This window comes from Mirounga leonina, unplaced genomic scaffold, assembly GCF_011800145.1.
Source record: "Mirounga leonina isolate KUSES-001 unplaced genomic scaffold, KU_Mleo_1.0 Mir_151, whole genome shotgun sequence".
NCBI classification, from domain to species: Eukaryota; Metazoa; Chordata; class Mammalia; order Carnivora; family Phocidae; genus Mirounga; species Mirounga leonina.
Genome location: NW_023270377.1, coordinates 77345358 through 77366142, shown reverse-complemented (window position 1 = coordinate 77366142; position 20785 = coordinate 77345358). Strand labels below are relative to the sequence as shown.

Below are 20785 nucleotides of genomic sequence, written 5' to 3'. Positions count from 1 at the left end.
GAAAGAAAGAAAGAAAGAAAGAAAGAAAGAAAGAAAGAAAGAAAGAAAGAAAGAAAGAAAGAAAGAAAGAAAGAAAGAAAGAAAGAAAGTAAAAAAACAGGATCCAGGACTGTCAGTGTCACACCTTACCTTTTCACTGAACTGAGAGGGTCCAAGCTCTTCTGCCTGACAGTGTTCCTGTTTTCTGTTGACATTCTCTGTACCTAAGTGGAAACACTGCCATCAGAAGTGTTTGTGGGATGACACACTAATAATTACTTTAATTATTAATAATAGAAATCTTCAACTCTTGTTATTTCGCACACCTGATTTTCTTCTACATTTTTCCTTTAAATGCAACATTTAGTTTTTCCTTCTACTTTAAAATTCATCTTATGTGTACATATGATCCTAATCATATTTTTAAAACACACGTGTATACATATATATAATATATATATAGTGTGTGTATGTGTGTGTATATATATATATATATATATATATATATATATATATGTATGTATAAAACGAAAACCTAAAAGAAAATTCTCCCTTTGTTAATTATGGCCATGAGGAGACCACCTTCTTGAATCCAGGATACCACACTATCCTGGTTTTCCTCAAAATTCACTGTACCCTTTGCTAATTCTCTTTCTCTTCCCATTCTCTAGATGTTGGCATGGCTCAGGCCTAAGGCCTTGTACCTCTTAGCAAACATACACCCAGCCAAGGGTTGACCTCGACAATCCCACAGCTTTAGATACTACCTCTAGATGCATCACTTGCAAATTCTATCTTTGGCCTTGACTTTCCTTTGTTTTTGGAAATCTCTACTTCATTTTCCAAGTAAACATCTCAATGACTGAAATTCAACTCTTGATAACAATCCCCCCTCCCAAAAGTACTCTTCCTCCAGTGTTCCACATCTTAGAAAATGACACCTAATCTGTCAGCACATCCTGAATGGCCACCAGTTCTCAATCACCAGCCCTGTTAACACCCTAGCCAAAACCAGCAACGATTACGAGCTCCTGCTCTCCACACCGCTGCCAGAGTGATCACCTAAGAGAAGGCAGTCACACCCCGTCAGTCACCTGCTCAAAACCCTCCTTCTCACCCAGAATAAAATCCAGACACCTTGCCTTGAACTATAGGCTGCTTAATATAAACTGGCCCCCAGCTACCCATCTGACCACATCTCCTTTTACTCTCCCCCTTGCTCACTCTGCTCCGGCCCTAGGGCCACCTTGCTACCTTCAAAATGCCCAGCGTGCTACCCTCTCAGAAAAGTTTTCCTAGTCCTCCCCTTGCCCTAGAATGTTCTTCCCCCTTATCTGCACATTCCCTTACCTCAATCAGGTCTCTGCTCAAATGTCACTAAAGAGAATATTTCCCTGTCCACTCTAATAAAATAGCCCTCTCCATCACATTCTTTCCCTTTATTGCTTTATGCTTTTTCATAGCACTCACATTATATGTTAATATACACAAATATCTAAACATAAATAAATATAAATATATAAGTAATTTATAAGTATGCAAATTAATAAAACTCCCAATGCAATATATATTATTTGCTCTTTTATTATCTGTCCACCTGCACAGATGTGTGCTTCAGGAAAGAAAACATTTGCCTATTTCACTCACTGCTGTATCCGGAAGGCCTAGAATGGGGCCTGGCAAATAATAAGCACTCATAAATATTTGTGAACAAATGAATGACGAGCCTTCCCTTTCTCTCTCTGAGTTACCAATTCAACGTTTGAAATATCAACTTCCAAAAACACCTCAATCCCCTGAGAGAAATAATAAGGAGCCCTTCCTGCCATCCCTACCTGAACATCCCCATTGGGAAGGATTTGACTGAATTAATGGTGACAGATGAAGGCACTCTGATAATCCATAGTCTCTTAGGTCTCTCTCTAAATCCTATCTTCCCCCAAGCAAAGCAAGGTCTTTTCTTCTGCTCCCAATACCATGTGGTATTTTACCTCCAAGATGCTGGCATGGAGACTCATCTTTCTCTGGCAATTTATTTTGCCAGTCACTGAACTGTAGAGAAGGCTGCCCCCCCCCTCCATGAGCCTGAAGGGATGAATTTGTTCTGCAGACCCCACGTCCTCACCTATGTCAGGGGTGGAGGTGAGGAACAGAATGGCTCCATGTGAGCTCAGATCCAAGCCACATTTCTGCAGTCCAACTTTACCAGTGATAAAGCCAAAGCTATATTAAAATATCCTTTTGTTGGTTTGAACAGAAAGCAGCAAATGGTATGATTATATTGCTGAAGCCACTTGAAAATTCCCAAAGCAGTCATCTTGTTTGTGAGATTATGGATTATTTTTGTGGGGATTTTTTTCTGTATTTTATAAGTTTTCTTTTTTTTTTTAAGATTTTATTTACTGGGGTGCCTGGGTGGCTCAGTTGTTAAGCATCTGCCTTCGGCTCAGGTCATGATCCCAGAGGGAACACAAGCAGGGGGGGAGCGGGAGAGGGAGAAGCAGGCTTCCCGAGAGCAGGGAGCCAGACGCGGGACTCGATCCCAGCACCCTGGGATCATGACCTGGGCAGAAGGCAGATGCTTAATGACTGACCCACCCAGGCGCCCCACAGGTTTTCTACAATAAAATGTATCACATTTTTTCCCAAGATCTAGACAGATTCCAAATATAAAAGGAAAGAAGTCTTCAAGAATTTGGCAGTTACTACCAACTTTATCATGAACCATTTTCACATATATTCTTGTTAATGCAATATCGTACCACTTTTATATTCAGAATAGAGTAATATTTTCAAAAAGCTACTTTAAACTTTACCAATCCTATGAATCATTTTAATGAAATTCAGTTTTTAATTTCATTGCAGAAGTATTTCTAAGATTACAAAATTTGATTTGGAAATACCTTTTTTTCCTTTGAAGGTCACATTTTCAACTCCCCTGGTTCTTGTTGGATATATCACATTTTCAACAACTCTGCTTTCATTCTTAATATCCTGGAAGTGAGTCTTCACTACTGTGGTCAGTAATTTATCATTAAAAAGGCCAACCGAATGACCAGCAACTGCAGCTGTTCTTTCAGAAGTTTTGGATTCCTTGCCTTTCAAACCTGATGCCTGTAAGAGAAACAGGATGCTTTTTAAATATAAAAATAAGATTCAACTTAATACGGGCACCATCACACACCAGTGGGGGAGAGGCTATTTTATTCAATAAAAGTGCTAGTACAGTTGATTAGATACTTGAAAAAAAAATTAAGGATAGATCCTTGCCTCACATTATATACCACATGAATTTGAGGGTTAAATGTAAAAAGTGAACTCTTAATTTTTTTTATAAATGGAAAGCACTGGCTAATATTTGTCTGATTTTAGAAAGGCCTAAAAGTAATGGCAGTCACAAAGGAAGAGATCAGAGATATAAAATTTTAAAAATTTAAATTTAAAAACAAATCAAGCTAACCACAAAATATGGGAGTTTGGAGATGGGTGTATGTTTTGTTGATTGTAGAGTCCCAAAGTACATAAGCCAATAAGAAACATATCCCCTACTTTTTTTGGTCAGAATTAGAAAAAAGACACCATAAGAAATATAAAACCCTGGCAATAATACTGGGGCTGCAATGGAGTAAATCCTACCCTCCTGCACCTATTTGAGATGGAATTCAGCTACTGAGACCATATGCTATTGCAGACCCTGCCACCATACTGAGCACAAAGTACTAACTACAAGTAGATCCTTCCCTGAGCTCACTCTCTTGAACTTCTTCTATTATCCAGGTAAGGGGCTTCTATTTCAATGTTTTGATTTGTTCCCCAGCCCGTTTAGGGAAGTGGACTCATAAGCTGCGCCCAGTGCTTACATAGGTAGTCCAACCTGATTATACCAAAGCTCAGACTTAATCTATCCTAAATTACCCTCAGGGAGGACAGGATATCTCATGAGCCTGAGTAAGGGTTAACAGATCACAAAGATGTTTTGGGCTCTCAGCTCAGAGGACTCTGTACTCAGAATAGGACCTCACTGGGGACAAGCAAGCTACTTTTGACCTCCCAGGTCAAGAAAACAGTCTAGGTACACAACACCCTGTTCATCCCAACGGCACCTTAAAATGAAAGTATAAGAATAAAAAAGGTTGAGGTCAAATTTTAATTAATGGTCAACTTTAATTAAAAATGCAAAAGCAGAGTTCACAACAACAGGAGATGAAAATGGCTCATGCTGAGACATACAAAACAAACGGAGAAAAAAAGAAAAAAATATATTAAAAAATAATAATAAGGGCGCCTGGGTGGCTCAGATGGTTGAACGTCTGCCTTCAGCTCAGGTCATGATCTCAGGGTCCTGGGATCGAGTCCCACATCAAGCTCCCTGCTCCTTGGGAGCCTGTTTCTCCCTCTGCCTTTCTCTCTCGCTCTGTCTCTCACAAATAAATAAATAAAATCTTTATAAAAAAACAAAACAAAACAAAACTAATAATAATAATAATAATAATAATAATAATAATAAAACAAAGGGAGTGTCTCCTGAAAACGAAACTCATTATAATCTATTGAGTATTTGTTACAGAAGATACTTTTAACGGAGGAAAACAGTTTCTTAAAATATTCACAACTAGACTGTGTAGGAAACAGTAAAAATATTTGCGTTCCTCCATCCTAGTCCCAAATGGTATGATGTAATAATCCCAAAATAGTTCCTCCTAGCAGAGGAAAAGAAATGACAAGAGATTTTTCAGATTTTTCAGGAATTCTACTTCACAGACTTGTCTCTATACAACAGTGGCTATAATAGCCCACACCAATCCCAATGGTTACGTGGCTAGTCACTGAGCTTCCTTGTTGTCTTTCGGCGACCTCAGAAAAACTTCCAATCAATTTAAATTCAGAAAATGTCACTGCACCTCTGCCCTCATCAATTCTAATGCCATATCTCTTTATTCAAGTGTCTGCATTTAATTTATCTTTGAAATCAAAGGAATTCTCCCTGATGACTACTAATCTCTTCTATCCAGTATTAAGAAAAAGAGATGTCTCAGAAATAACCCCTTCAAGAGCTACTACAGAGATACAGGATTTTGAAACAAGAGCAGCATTTTGGCCAAGAGTTATTATAACAGGTGAAAGCATTTTCCCAGTATCAATAATATATTTTAAGACACTTTCGACCATCGTGTCAGAAAGCAAAAAGCTATAAAGAAAAACTGTGAGTTCGTAAGTAAGGCACTAGAGAGAAATAATTAGATTCATTCCCTGTGTCCGTGTATATTTCTTTTTAAAAAATTAGTTGTTTATTTTCATTGACGTTGCCTTTACTGCTGCCAATAAACAAAATCGTACTGGAACCTCACGACTGCTTTGGCATTTCCGGGACCCTAGCACTTAAAGACACTGCTTTCAAGCGCTCGATGCAAAGAACACGGAAGGCTACATCTTGAACTTGCTAACCAGCACAGGTGGTGAAAACACAGAGCCCTTTGTGCCTGGAGAAAGCACTAAGGTCACAAGGGAATTCCCACCAATGCAGACAAGACAGGAGGATGCCTTCACAACTCGAATCCTTGGCTCGAATCCTTTGCCGGCGCTTTTCAAAAGCAAACAGTGGCCTCGGTTTCTGGGTAATTCTCTCCGCTCTTGTTCCCCGAGAAGTGGGAGGCGACAGTTAAGCCCAGACAGCCTGGGAAGGGACTCCTCGACGAGACAGCTTTGTCCCCGACCACGAGATGCCGGGTGGCACCGGGCGGTGGCAAGGCGTTCCCTGGAGTTGAGCCTCTCTCTCGGCCCGCTAGGAATTGCAGGCGCGGCGCTGCACCGCCCCAGGCGCAGGTGCCAGAGAAGCGAGGCCCAGGTCTGCGGCGGCGCTTTCTCCGCGGCAGGTGGCTCTCCGCCGGCGCCGGGCTCCCCCGCGCGCCGCCCGGGACAGCTCCGCACCCCGCCCGCCCCGCGCCGCGCCCTGCTGCGGGACCGTGGTAACCCGGCGGGAACGACCCTGCCCGCAAAATCCAAAGCGAAAGCAACTTGCCATGGCGGAGGAGAGACGCGCCTTCGGCGGCCGGCAGGGCCCGGATCTGGCACGGCGCGGGCCGCGAGGCGGGGCCCGGCAGGCAGGTTTTGCTTTCGGTTTTTGGCGGCCGCCAGCTTGGAGACAAGGCGAGGGAAGGACGGCCCCTCCGCCCCGTCCTGCGGCTCTGCGCCTCTTGGCCTCGGGGCGGGAGCTCCGACCTGGGCCGGCTGCTGCCTCGGTAGTTGCACAACTTCTGCGACCGCGCTGGAGGGGGGCCAGCAGGAATCCCCGGCAGTAATCCCGGGACTCCCCGGGGGCTGTGTCTGTCCCGTGCTCAGTTCTTTCTGCGCCCTCAGCTCCCCAGTCGTGGGACTTCTCGCCACACCACACCTGTTTCTCCTCTTCCTCACCTGCCTGCCAGGGCCAGTCGCGCGGTGGCCAGGTGCACCGGGCACGGGTTGCAAAGCGCAGGGTCCCTGTCAACAGAGAGCTCACCATCTTGTCCACGGTGTTCAGACTCCAGAGTCTGGCACCCAGGGGGACACAGGTCGTCTACCTACATGGCTTCGAAGTCAAAGAGAGCATGAAGAAGAAAGGCAAATGGCTGGCAAACATGAAGAAGCTTGGCCCCACTTCTAAGTAAAGAAATACAAATTGAAGTCATAATGAGATCCCTTTTTGCCACGATTAGGTTGGTAAAAATTAAAAAGTGTCGTAATAGCCAGTGTTAGCCAGAGTGTGAGGAAGCATCTGTGTTGCTGCAAGCCTAGATAGGTGCAAACACTTCTTCTAAGGATTTTGACCACTTTCAAAAATGCAAACTGAAAAAGAAGTGTGAAAATGCATACACTTGGCAGTTCCACTTTCAGAACTCAAGTATAACTTAGAGTGCACAAGTGGAACGAAGATACGGTACACTAATTCCAACTGTGCATTGCTTTAATATGTGTAATTTATTTAAGTTTTTTCACTCAGTCCATGAATAGAGCCACTTATTATATGGCTGATGGCACATCTATAAGGCCTAAGGCTATGACGATTTTAAATCGGGATGAGGTAAATCTACATGTAATTCCCCAACTCAGACTTTTCTTCAGATTCCTATATCTAAATGCCTGCTTGTATGTGTAATAAGTGTGTGAAATTTAACAAGACCAAGCCAAACTCTCCTTCCACCCTTTCTTCCCTCTCAGTAAATAATAACACTACCCACCCAGGAGCCCAAGCTCATGACTCACGTGTCTTCTGTGATTCCTCTTTTCCTTAGCTCTGTTAGTACATCCCATAAACACACACTCTCTCCAACCCCACCTTCGCCAGCCAGATCGTCCACACCCAGCCTTGTTCCCCTTCAATTCATTCTGGATACCACATACTGAACAATTCTTATTTAATGTAGATCAGATTTGTTCCCTGTTTAAACACTTTGTTGTTTTTAGAGGCTCCTGGGTGGCTCAGTCGTTAAGCGTCTGCCTTCCGCTCAGGTCATGATCCCAGGGTCCTGGGATTGAGCCCGGCATCGGGCTCCCTGCTCCTCAGGAAGCCTGCTTCTCCCTCTCCCACTCCCCCTGCTTGTGTTCCCTCTCTTGCTCTCTGTGTCTCTCTCTGTCAAATAAATAAATAAAATCTTTAAAAAAAAAATAAACACTTTGTTGTTTTTAATACTGTACATTTGTTTGGGGGTTTTTTTATTTATTTTTTACTTTAAGTTCCATTGCACTTTAAATAAAATTCACATTTCTCACCAGGAAACCAAAATGGCCTTGATCTGCTTTCTCTAGCTAGACCCCCATAAACTTTCCTCACTCCCTCTTTTCTGACCACACAACAAGCCATCTAACTCGTGTCTTTTCTTCCCTTGGTTGTTGTTTTGGGGGGGGGGGGTTGTTTGTTTTAATTTATTTGAGAGAGAGAGAGCGCGCACAAGCAAGGGGGAGCGGCAGGCAGAGGAAGAAGCAGACTCCCGCTGAGCAAGGGGTCCAATGCGGGACTCAATCCCATAACCTGAGCCGAAGACAGACGCTTAACCCACTGAGCCACCCAGGCGCCCCTTACCCTTGGCTCTTTGTCCAGGTCTGGATAGCTCCTCCCTGATCTTCACTTAATGACTCCTTGCTGGGACTGGAGTCTTAGCTCAAATGACCCCTCTTCAGAGAGACTGCTTCTGATTACCCCGTCTGAATTTGTCCCCCCAAGTTGTTACCCTATCACCCTGTTATTCTGTCTTAATAGTATCACCCCTTTCTAAAAATATCTTCATATATTTATTTTTTTCTCACTTGTCTCCCCCCACGTGGTAGACATTAGTACTGCTCACCAATGTCACTTGATCTTCTCAATTCAGGCACTGGACGGATTGCCCTTCCTCAGCCTTTGATTTAGGCAAGGCCATATCATTCATTCAGCCAATGAAAGTGAAGAGAACTGACATGTCTCGTATTTGGTGAAGGTACTTCACTGGCAGCACAAGATTCTCCAATGCTCTCCTCTTGGCCTTGGTGCTCATGGAAGAATGCATTGAAGGAAATGTGCACCGCTGAGCTAATACGCAGAACACATTTGCACTAGAGAGTTGCCTGGACCCATAACAAAATATATGGGAATGAAAAATAAAGCTCTGATGTTTTAAGCCACTGAATTTTCTTCAGCAATATCACCTAGCATACTAGAATAAAAGAACACCATGAAAATATTTGCAAATTACACATCTAATAAAAGATTTGTATCTACATTATACAAAGAACTATTACAACACAAAAATAAGACAATCCAACTTAAAAATGGACAAAAAATCAAATAAACATTTTTCAAAGAAGACACATGAACGGATAATATGCTCATGAAAATATACTCAGCATCATTAGTCATTAAAGAGATACAAATTAAAACCACAATGACATACCACTCCACAAATGGCTATAATCAAAAAGATAATAACATGTTGTCAAGAATGTGGAGAAAGGAGAACTCTCATACATTGCTGATGGGAAAGTAAAATGTTACAGCCATCTTTTAAAACAGTTTAGCAGTTTCTCAAAAAGTTAAGCATAAATTTACCACATGACCAGGAAATTTCACTCCTAGATAACTACCCAAGAAAAATGAAAACATATGTCCAAACTAAGACTGCCAGTGTTCATAACCACATTATATATAATAGCCAAGAAGCAGAAATAACCCAAATGACCATCAATTGCTCGAAGTATAAACAAAATGCAGTATATACACACAATGTAATACTACTCAGTAATAAAAAGGAATGAAATACTAATACATGATACAAAGATGAAGCTCAAAAACATCGAGCAAAGCAAAAAAACCAGACACAAAAGGTCACATGTTGTATACTTCTGTTTAACCAGAAAAGACAAACATATGAAAAGAGAAAGCAGAAAAGAGGTGCCTTGGGCTGGAGGTGGGAACAAAGATTAACTGTAAATGGACATGAGCACCATGATCCAAGCTGGGACTCTCTCCAGGGAATAACAAGAGATCTAGGATTAGACTCAGGAAGGCAGGTCTACCCATATGTGCCATGGAACCTGACTTGTATGCCCCAACGATTCCAGCTTGTACATGCTGACAGGGTGCAGGACAATGCTACCCCCAAAATATGGCCATTTGGCAGACTGTGTATTTCAAACTGGGGGAATAAGAGAAAGGACATGTGCAAGAAGGACTTTCTGACATTCCCCAGAAGCAGGTTATAAAACCGTCCTGTGTTTTATGTAACCCTCATTCCTCCCTGTATCCAGAAGAAAGGAATAGCCTTATCTCCAAAGACAAAAGGACACAAAAAGGAATCTGAATGAAAAGGTCTTGCTGTTTCCCTCTGTTTATTACACTTAACTAACACTCTTTGTCCTATCATCTCCAACTTTTTATGACTTTATACTTTTCATCAACTTTAGCACAGAAACCCTCAGGTTTAAGTATTTCTTTGGGTCTTCATCTCCTTATGCAGGCTCCCATATCACATAAAATTTATAGTAAATAAATTTCTGTGCTTTTCTCCTGTTAATTTGGTTGTATCAGTTTAATATTCAGGCCCAGCCAGGGACCCTAGGAGGGTTAAGGAAAACTTTTGTCTTCCCCTAATGTGCCAAACAATCCTTGAGGAAACATGACTCCAAATGTGGTCAAAATAATTCTAGCAGCTTATTACTGAAACTGCATCCAAAAAAATATTTTAATCTCTTACAGCCCCAGTTATGAGGCCTCCCATCTCACTGTACTTTGCTCTGAATCATAGCTTAAGTAAAATCAAATTGACATTTTCCTGGGTGTTTTTAATTTGTGATACCAAAAAAACAAAAATAAAACCCATTACTGGATATTTCACCTGTATCTTGTTAATTATTTAATTTCATAAGATGTGGCATATATTGTGAAGATTTCTAAAAATAGCATAAGAAGAAAATCATTTTTAAAGGAATAGTACTCAATGCTGAAAGGGAACGATGAAATAGTCCTTACTGTACTTATAATAAAAGTACTGAGGGGTGCCTGGGTGGCTCAGTCGTTAAGCCTCTGCCTTCGGCTCAGGCCATGATCCTAGGGTCCTGGGATCCAGCCCCACATCGGGCTCCCTGCTCGGCGGGAAGCCTGCTTCTCCCTCTCCCGCTCCCCCTGCTTGTGTTCCCTCTCTCGCTGTCTCTCTCTGTCAAGTGAATAAATAAAATCTTAAAAAAAAAAAAAAAAGTACACACTGATGCCTACCTTTCTGGAAAGCAACTGTAGCCATACGTATCAAGATCCTTAAAAAGAATTTGTATCCTTCACCCTATCAACCTAGTGATTATCACCTTGAAATAAGATTAAACTTGCAGAAAAAGATTTGTATTCCAGGATATAAAACGGTTTATATACATCATAGCACCTATAAATGTGAAAAATTGGAAACAATCTTAATGTCCTACAATAGAGAAATAATAACCCTAGAAATAGTTTATATTCACAAAATGAAATGTGATACATGATTGGGAGAAAAAATTGGAAAGGAGGACTTAAAAATGTTACCACTATCTGGGTGTGGATTTTTTTTAAAGATTTTATTTATTTATTTGACAGAGAGAGCACAAGTAGGCAGAGCGGTAGATAGAGGGAGAGGGAGAAGCAGGCTCCCCGCTGAGCAGAGAGCCCGATTTGGGACTCGATCCCAGGACTCTGGGATCATGATCTGAGCTGAAGGCAGACGCTTGACTGACTGAGCCACCCAGGTGCCCCTGGGTGTGGATCTTTGATGACTATTATCTTCATTATATTTTGTGTATCTTTCGAGAATGAGCATCTTTTTTTTCAATACCAACCAGATATCATTAATGCTATTCATTGTACAGTTTTGGCTTTCTGCCTTCCAAGCATGTGGTAGGATTGAATATCCAAGCTCCTTTATCATTGGGTGGGGCCACATACTTAGTTCTGGTTGAGTTGTGAATGAAAAGGACATTTCTGGACCAAGAATTTAATTGCTATTTCAAGACCCTTCAAAGCTCTTTTCCTTTGGCATGATATCCAGCAATAAAGTTGATGGCTGCTGGGGCACTTGGGTGGTGCAGTCAGTTAAGCCTCTGACTCTAGATTTCCACTCAGGTGGATCTCATGGTCTTGAGATGGAGTCCTGCATCAGGCTCTTGCTGAGCAGGGAGTCTACTTGGGATTCTCTCTCCCTCTGCCCCTCCCACTCATGCGGTCTCTCTCTGAAATAAATAAATCTTTAAAAAAAAAAAAAGTGGGACGCCTGGGTGGCTCAGTCATTAAGCGTCTGCCTTCGGCTCAGGTCATGATCCCAAGGTCCTGGGATCGAGCTCCGTGTCGGGCTCCCTGCTCTGCGGGAAGCCTGCTTCTCCCTCTCCCACTCCCCCTGCTTGTGTTTCCTCTCTCGCTGTGTCTCTCTCTGTCAAATAAATAAATAAAATCTTTAAAAAAAAAAAAAAGTTTGTGGTTGCTTGTTAGTCTGCGTCCCTCTAAGTGTCTACCCTGAGCATTCTTTTTGTTGACCCATCATGGACGTGTAGCATGACCAAGGAGTAAAATTTTGTTGTTTTGGTCTCCGAAATTTAGAGATAATTTGCCATACCGACATCATATAATCTATCTTGATTGATACAGAACTGGTATTCTGGAGCATTGCTATAGTCAAAAGAAAAAAAAAAAAAGACAATCCCCAACACAATCTAAAATACATGGCTTTGGTTTAGGGGCAGGTAATTAGAAAATAATTATCAGAGATTAGAAGGATGGTGATCCATATTATGTAGCGGAAAAACATTTGGTAAAACTGTCACATGTGATAGCTTGGAAGGCAGATAATGTACCTAATTAGCTTGTAGTTTTTTTTAAAAAGGGTGTGAAAAACAAAATTAGTAGCATATGTCTGTTACTATTGAGTGCATTTGACAAAGTAATATAAAAAAGGAATGAGCTTAGAAAAGAATCGGCCATTTGGAAAGCCAAAATGAAAGGGAATAGAGAAATACAGAAATATGGGAATTTATAGGATGGAAGAAACAATACTCCTCATTCTCAAATGACAAAACCTTTGAGTAACAAAGGCTGATTAGAACTCTGCTTTATTGCAAGGATCAAATCAATAATCAAATCAAGCTTTGGATCTCTGAACAGATTAAGGTCCCTCAGAACAACAACAACAAAAAAACAGTAATTCAAAACAGAATTCAATAAACCCTTTCAGTTAGACAAACTGGCTCAGAGAAAAGAAACTAAAAGTGGTCTGATAGACTAAAGTACCTACAATTAAGTAAAGAGAGGGAGAGAAGAATAGGACCAAGAAAGCAGAGAATTATAGCAACTCTAAAAAGTGAGTCTAGAAAAAACTGTCAATCTGGCTATTAGCACATGTAAACTGACCAAAATAAAATAGATTAGAAGCCTATTAAGCTTTTGAAGTGTAACAGCTAACTAGCTACCAGCCAGAGTAAAGAGACTGTGATGACTCAAAACTTTAAAAATTTTGGTACCAAACATTGATCATAGATAGTGTGCTGAATGAATAAGGTTTTCAGCCTCCAAGAAGATATATTCTAGATACGGAAAAGGAGAATAATGGAAAAAGAAGAATGCCCAGGAGCTACACAGACAATGAGCAAGAGAAGAATTTCCAGAGTGGAATCATGGCTTACCCAAAATTCCACACTCAAGGTGTATGAAGCATATATCTACTCAGCGAGATTTCAGAATGGCTTTGGCCCAGAATACACGTCTCCCATTCATCCCCTTTTCCAAATTCAAGTTTATTGCAGTTCTCTTGTTCCAGTTCCACTACTATCTACCATGGGGTGGGGGTCTCTGGATAAAGGGGAGTAACATTCAGACTTGATATAGAAACTACCACGTACCACCTAGAGTTCACGCACTTTGAGTTTGATACCACGACTTAATGGAACTTTTGGTTTTTCCACACTAGGGTATGGGTGAGTGTGTGTTTTGCGTATGAAGAAGAGTGATCCAAATATTGATGATCAGTAGGACAGGAAAGACTACATTCATTAATATTCTGGCTCAACTGTATCTGGTTCTCCTCATTTTTACAAGACCGAATTTTCCAGTCCCTTTTTGTTTAAATGAGGTCAGATGACTATTTCTGGCCAATGAGATGTGAGACAAAAGACATCGTCACTTCTAAATTACAGCATTTAATTCCTGGTGCAAGACTCTGCAGACTTCATTTTTCCGCACCTCCATGTTTCTGGAAGTGTGTCTCAAGATGGGGCCTTAAGTGATTGGGACAAAAAGACTCCCCTCCCAACCTGTGTTGGACATTCAACATGAATGAGAATTAAACTTTTGTTTTGTTAGGCCCCTGAGATTCAGGAGGTTGTCATTACAGCACAGCCTAGGCTATCTTGACTGATAAGTCCACAAAGGGCAAGAGGGACTTGTGATTCTACATATTCATCTTTCCTGACTTATAGGCTGACAATGTCTAGGCTTTCGAACTTAATATGCAGTAGTCAACACAGTATCTTCTGGTAAATTTTCAAAGGCAACTTTGCTCCTACAAAATCTCTAAAACTCTAGAAATAAGCAGGGTAGCCAGTGCTTGATTTCTGAGACCTCGCCAGATCACACAAGGGCGGAATGGTGAAAGGAGCCTGAGGGAAAAGTCTCATTTTCTACAATAAGTAGTATTTATTAAAAAAACCATTGTGTATATTTAGAATTGAATGAGATTATCTATTTTACGGCCTGAAGAAGGCCCCCAGAGGAAACAAAAGTGACTATTTCAAACCTTGTCCCAAATGTTAGGAAAAAATTCTTCCTGATTGGCAGTCTGCCACTGACTAAAAATGACACCTTCCGTGTCAGTGAAGCTGTACCAATCAAAATTAAATAGGTTCTTTAAATTTTTCTTAATCTTTTGAGGGGCTTGAAATAATCTTGCCGTTCCCAAAGAACAACTGACATATGATTTTTTCCCCTAAAACAGTGAAAATGCAGAGTTATTATACAGTGCCCAGTTTTTAGGCACCATCTCTCATTCTAAAGAGAAATGTGAATGCAACAAGTACTTCTAACGGTAGCATAACAACTTTAAAATCTAAAAATAAATAATCAGAAGCGAACCAAGTTGTTTTTTGGTTTTTTTTTTTAACTTTCCCTTTATTTTAGATGGCAGGCAGCACTGGGTAGGTTTAGGTTTAGAATCTTTTCTAAAGCATTTCATTTCTGCTAGCATTTTAATATGAATTTACTTCTGCTGTTGACTCTTTATGGAACACACCGTAGAGGATAAACGCTGTTCCAACGTTTGTTTTTTTTTAAAGATTTTATTTATTTATTTGACAGAGAGAGAGAGACAGCGAGAGAGGGAACACAAGCAGGGGGAGTGGGAGAGGGAGAAGCAGGCCTCCCACAGAGCAGGGAGCCCGATGTGGGGCTCGATCCCAGGACCCTGGGATCATGACCTGAGCCGAAGGCAGACGCTTAACGACTGAGCCTCCCAGGCGCCCCTGTTCCAACGTTCTTTACCAAAGAGAATTTTACCTCCTCTGAACAGGAACCTCACCTCTCACTGTTTAGTTTCTACAACTTAAAACCAGTGGGATGCTAATGGACTGGGCGTCTCTCAAACTAAAAGGTAAGCCCCTACAGGGCAGCTCCTCCGCTTTCAGCCTCAGGGGTTCCTCAGCATCTAGCCTGACGAGTGATGAGCCACTAGCTTTGCATTTACTTCTCCCTTTATTCCAAGGATGTCATTCTGTTAAACATTCTTTCCATCTTAAGTGTAAAAGAAAGAAAATTATGGTCTTTACAAGTTCTATTTGGAGAAGATGTTTTGGAAAGAATCGGGACACTTGGCACTCTGGGCGAAGAAAATTTTAAGTAAAAAGACCACACTCAGCTCTGAAAAATACCTATGGGGCTGTGGAGGAAAATGCTATAATGGGAAAGTGGGAAATGATTGCTCTTGAAGTCCCTTGAAAGTCAAAGCCTACAGAAATCACAAACAGCTGAATGTAACATTTCTTTTGGGAAATGTGAGGAGTCAAGTCTGCATATTGGTGGACTTGGGGCCAAAAGAGAATTGGCCCACATGCTCATAACCAAAGGAGCCAACACAGCAGGGGGACAATTGCATCACTTATGGTTGATTTCAATGGACATGGCACCAAGCCACATAATTTATGAACAAATAAAACTGTTTTTAATGCAGTGCACTTACTGCATTTATAAGCATGCAGCAGAGTTTGAAACAAAGAACAATTCAAAAACAAGGAAATATATTTTGTATCTAAGAATAAATGGCCACTAAAGAATTAAAGTCTTCATTCTTTAAAGGAAAAAGGATATTCATTTTTGTCAAACTGACAGTGATTTGGGCTCAGAGGCTCTAATATTCAGACCATTCCATTCCTCTCTTCTTCAAAGTACGTGATGTAAGGTTGACCTAGAGAACATTTGACCACTTCCACCTCTCCACCTCCGTTCGCCTTCCGTTGAAAGTGAATGTTAACTAAATCCTGTAAAAGTTCTTCATCCATCATCTGAAGATCTTCCATTCCAGTCAGAAGCACCGTCCTCTCCGATATTCCCGAAAATACCTAAAAGGGAAAATTAAAAAGATAAATAGAAAATTTTCTAAGAGCTTTGAATTGCAAAACTTTAGACTTATAAAGCTCTGCTTCATATCTTGGACCTTATCTTAGAAGACACCAGGAGCCTCAGCAAGATGTTTCACACAAGAGAATATCGGAGTCAGATCTGAATTTCAGAAAGATAACTCTGGTGGCATTATGATGAATAGCGGAAAGACGGGCATCTCTATGGACAGAAAGACCAGTGAGAGAGGTACCAGAGGGGCCAGTGACAAGACTGAGTGACCAGATGAATGTGGGAGGTGAAGCAAAATGAAGAATTCAGCATGAGTTGTAGCTTTCAGGATGGTGAACTACATAGATGGGGGTGCCACTTAATACCTAAGTAGGAAGAGAAAAAAAGGAATAGGTCTGGGGTAAAGATAATGAGTTCAGAGAAAATGAGCTGGAAGAATTCTTTTTAGTGCCCAAGGATAGTAGACACATAAGAGAAATGTAGCTATGTCTCCACAAATAAAAATATTATACCATTACCTGAGTAATTTCAGGTTTTACAAAGTATGTAAGAAATTAAATAAGGTACAGTTTTGCATTAAAGTATTTTTTTAAAAGACAAACTTATTTTGCACCAAGCAGATATGAAGAAACTATTTTTTGAGATTGCTCACTAATAAGATTCAACAGGAACAGACTCACAACTTTTTCTTTATTTTTTGTGGGGTGGGGTTGAGCTGTAAGTTCCCAAAATGAAGGAAAAGAGATGACTTACCTGAAAATTTTTCAAGTGTGTTTCTGTGTATGGAGAAACAGTAACTCTATAGCAGTTTTGATTTATATAAAGCGGATAGTCTTTCTTTTTCAAAATCTTGTCAGCAACTAGAAGTAAATTTTTTTAAAATTATTTTCTTTTTTATAACATAGACATTTTCAACCAAAGTTAAAACTTTCTTCAAACAGAACATCACAGTAAACAGTGAACTGAGTGTTTTTAAAAATTCTACACTCCACTTCACAGTACATAATTTTGAAAAATACAAGACCCAACAATAATGGGGTTTAATAGATTTTTCTGTCTTGAACTATCCACTGCAATCAGTGCAGAGAGCTGTGATGTCCTCAGACAGATCTATCTTGAGCTACAGAAAATGCAAAATAACCATCTGCAAAAAGTAACCCGCCCCCCATCATCCTAACAAAACTGCGAGTTTCCCAGTTGCTCAAGAAGTATAACTGGAAATTATGATTAGAATACTATACCTATAGGGACACCTGGGTGGCTTAATCAGTTCAGTGTCTGCCTTCAGCTCAGGTCATGATCCCAGGGTCCTGGGATCGAGCCCCGCATCGGGCTCCCTGCTCCTTGCGAAGCCTGCTTCTCACTCTCCCACTCCCCCTGCTTGTATTCCCTCTCTCACTGTGTTTCTCTCTGTCAAATAAATAAAAGCTTTAATAAATAAATAAATAAATAAATAAGTAAGTAAGTAAGTAAGTCTTTAAAAGAAAAAGGGTGCCTGAGTGGCTCAGTTGTTCAGTGTCTGCCTTTGGCCCAGGTCATGATCCCAGGGTCTTGGGATCGAGCCCCGAGTCAAGACTCCCTGCTCATGGGAAGCCTGCTTCTCCCTCTCCTGCTCCCCCCTGCGTGTGCGCTCTCTTGCTCTCTCTCTCTCTGTCAAATAAATAAATAAAAATCTAAAAGAAAAGAAATGGCAGAACATAATTTAAATGGTAAAGTGTTTTTTAACTGCCTAAATGGGCAAATACCTCCAGTTTCCACAAATGTGATCACGGCACTCCGGGACTGCTTATCATACTGCACGCATCGCACTTCCCCGCCTCCGTTTATGGACTTAGAAAAGCTCAGTTCTAGCTTGTCTCTCATCTGATCTTCAGGCAATCCATCAGGAATGTCAGTAACATTGATCTTCACTGTAGAGTATTCTTCATGAACCTGGGAAATCATTTCATATTCAACAATAGGGGTGAGACAAGTGACACCTCACAGAATTCTAAAAAGCTATAATCAGCATGTTACCTGGAATCTGACTCCTGAATTTAATGGAACTGGCTTGGCCAAAACCTCCACATCTACATCCTTTATCTTCACATAATGCTTCCCCATCCTGATGATGTTTTGGGCAACTGAAAAATAATTTGGGAGTATTAATTGCCAATATTTTAATAAATGTTTTCACTTTGGGTTTAAGAACAAATTATCCTAAATATTTTAAATTTTCTTTAATGAAGGATCTAATTTTTAAAAATTTCCTAGGACTTCCAAGTGTTATTGGTCTTGCCACCAAAGTGGCAAATAAATATATTAATGTCAAAAATGTCAAAATACATCAGCAAAAATTACGAAGTAGCCAAAAGGTACAAACTTCCAGTTATAAGGTAAATAAGTACCAGGATTGTAATGTACAACATCCTGTGTGATATACAGGAAAATTGTTAAGAGGAGTAGGATCCTAAGCGTTCTCATTACAGCAAAAAAAAAAAGTTTTTTCCTTTTTATTTTTTTTTCCTTTTGGTTGACTCTGTGGGAGTCCTGTTTATTGTACCCATATGAGAAGATGGATTTTGGCTCTACTTGCCGTGGTCCCTGTTTCACAATATACGTAATCAAACCGTCATGCCATATACCTTAAACTTAGTGACACGCGTCAATTATTTCTCAGTAAAACTGGAAAAAAAACTATAGTGTAGAAAGTCTCATCAAGTTCTAGATTCATCCCTTAAGAGAGAAGCCTGGTGATCCTTCAGAAATTCATGTATTACTTCAGCACAGCCACACACCCTTTAGAATTCCCCTGTTAACAGAATGATGAGAGAATTCCCTTAGTATATTAGTTGAAGTACAGCCAGAAACTTCACCCATGTTGAGTAAGTAGGAAAAAGTTGTATGGGTCAGTGGCATTCTGACAATCTTATTTATCATTTGTCACTTCTCTTTAATGTTATAAACACCAAAGAAATATTCATTTTCGTCTTTCCTAAGAATGACATATTAAATACCACATAGGTTTGAATATCAAAGTGTGAGTCTTTTTTATTTTTTTGCTGTATTTAATGAGGAATTCTACTTTTGCTAAAATGCTCTTGAGATCACTTTATTAAAAAGATGATAGCCTATGCCAATCACAAAACTACCAAATCTAATTTATTTGTGCAAATGGGAGAGGCTCAGTAATGTAATTATGCCAAAAATCATTAAAACTCCAGATAGCAATTATATTTCAGTTTAAAATGCATGTGGGTGGTGCATTTATTTTTAATTGTGTGACATGAGAGTTTATAACACTTCAGTTGTTAATACAGAGCCGCTTACTCTAATTTGTCATAAAGATAAGAGATGCCCACTCTGGTCTTATAAATCTCACATGTGGGGGCGCCTGGGTGGCTCAGGCGTTAAGCGTCTGCCTTCGGCTCAGGTCATGATCCCGGGGTCCAGGGATCGAGCCCCATGTTGTCAGGCTCTCTGCTCAGCAGGAAGCCTGCTTCTCCCTCTCCCACTCCCCCTGCTTGTGTTCCCTCTCTCGCTTGCTGTGTCTCTCTCTGTCAAATAAATAAATAAAATCTTTAAAAAAAAAAATAAATCTCACATGTGTTTATGACAACCAGACAGCACACACATCACAGCTGAAGGAAGAGAGAAACAGGCTAAAAGGCAGGGCGTTGTCATGTGGGAATTCACACTCATTGTACCATGATATGACTCGATAACTTGAATATCAACTTTTTTTTTAATTAATGACAGCAAGCAACAATAACAGAAAATGTCAATTAAGTAATACTCTGCCCTTTCCCTCCCACACACCCCCACCCAAACCTCCAACATCTGGTGATCTGATGCAGCTGAGAGGACCACTTGCATTTCAACTTTTGTGACTCTATCAAAAGCCAACTTCTGTTTAATTGTGTATAAGCCCAAAGTTGTCCCAGGAGAGCAAGACCTCAGAGCCATGCCCAGAATGGAAGCAGCGATGCAGCTGTTTCTGAAGACAACCCTGGTCCCAGCATTCCCGGGTAATTGCTGAGCAGAAGCCTCCCAAATCCTCGCTTCTGTCTTTTGGTTGTATCCCCATTACCATTGCCAACTGCCAACACACACAGGGCTCCTGGCCTCCTCCCCTACCCTCAGCTCAAGGGTAGATCCAGGGTGGACCCATGGTGAACCAACAGTATGTGCATATGCTGACCTGCTAGAATGCCTTTCTTTCTAATATTTATTTTCAGGCTATAGTGACAGACCAGGTGTAAGGAGATACAAGTTATAATCCTAGATTCTCAGAATCTGAGCACCAGAAGGGCTTAAGACCATCTGGTCCCACCCCAAAACTAGACATATATAAGACTGAAGGCCTGGAAGAGTGGTCTGCTCCAAGGACTGTTGGTCCAGTACAAGGCACATGGGTGCTCAGGGGTTTGGCTCTCGGTTTTGCAATTTTTAACTGTATGGACCTTGAGCAAGTTCTTTATCTTCTGTAAGTTTCAGTTTCCTTATCTGGAAAATTCCTAATGGGTAGCAGTAATGACAGCTAACATTTATTAAGTGTTGATTATGTGTCAGACCCATGCTAAGTATTGTACCAGCATTTCTCATTTAACACTCAACCCAAACCCATGAGGTAGGGACTACCACAAAGCCTGTCATAAAAATCTGAGATTTAGAAAGAACCCAACCCAAATCCACACCTAGAAATGGGCTAAGCTGGCACTGAAGGCCAGATTGTCCTAACGTGCCCCCAGC

At 40.8% G+C, this 20785-nt stretch overlaps 2 protein-coding genes across 6 annotated transcripts in view; both read right to left on the bottom strand.

Moving 5' to 3' along the window:
• RBM43 (RNA binding motif protein 43) overlaps positions 1 to 7468 on the bottom strand; it is a 10323-nt gene extending 2855 nt beyond the window's left edge. Inside the window, 4 exon segments of the mRNA XM_035008064.1 lie at positions 130 to 203; positions 2883 to 3093; positions 5999 to 6615; positions 7219 to 7468. Coding sequence (XP_034863955.1) covers positions 130 to 203; positions 2883 to 3093; positions 5999 to 6478 — 765 coding nt within the window. The 5' untranslated portion in view covers positions 6479 to 6615; positions 7219 to 7468.
• Positions 7469 to 15483: 8015 nt separating this feature from the next.
• Positions 15484 to 20785, bottom strand: part of NMI (N-myc and STAT interactor) — a 119865-nt gene continuing 114563 nt past the window's right edge. For 4 of the 5 annotated variants that reach the window (XM_035008060.1, XM_035008059.1, XM_035008058.1 and 1 more), the window contains 4 exons: positions 18071 to 18177; positions 17800 to 17986; positions 16808 to 16914; positions 15484 to 16044 (listed from right to left, as the gene is read on the bottom strand). In XM_035008060.1, the coding sequence (XP_034863951.1) occupies positions 15841 to 16044; positions 16808 to 16914; positions 17800 to 17986; positions 18071 to 18177 (605 nt within the window). In that variant the 3' untranslated portion in view covers positions 15484 to 15840. The remainder of the gene's footprint in view (positions 16045 to 16807; positions 16915 to 17799; positions 17987 to 18070; positions 18178 to 20785) is intronic. The other variant, XM_035008062.1, reaches the window with a different exon arrangement.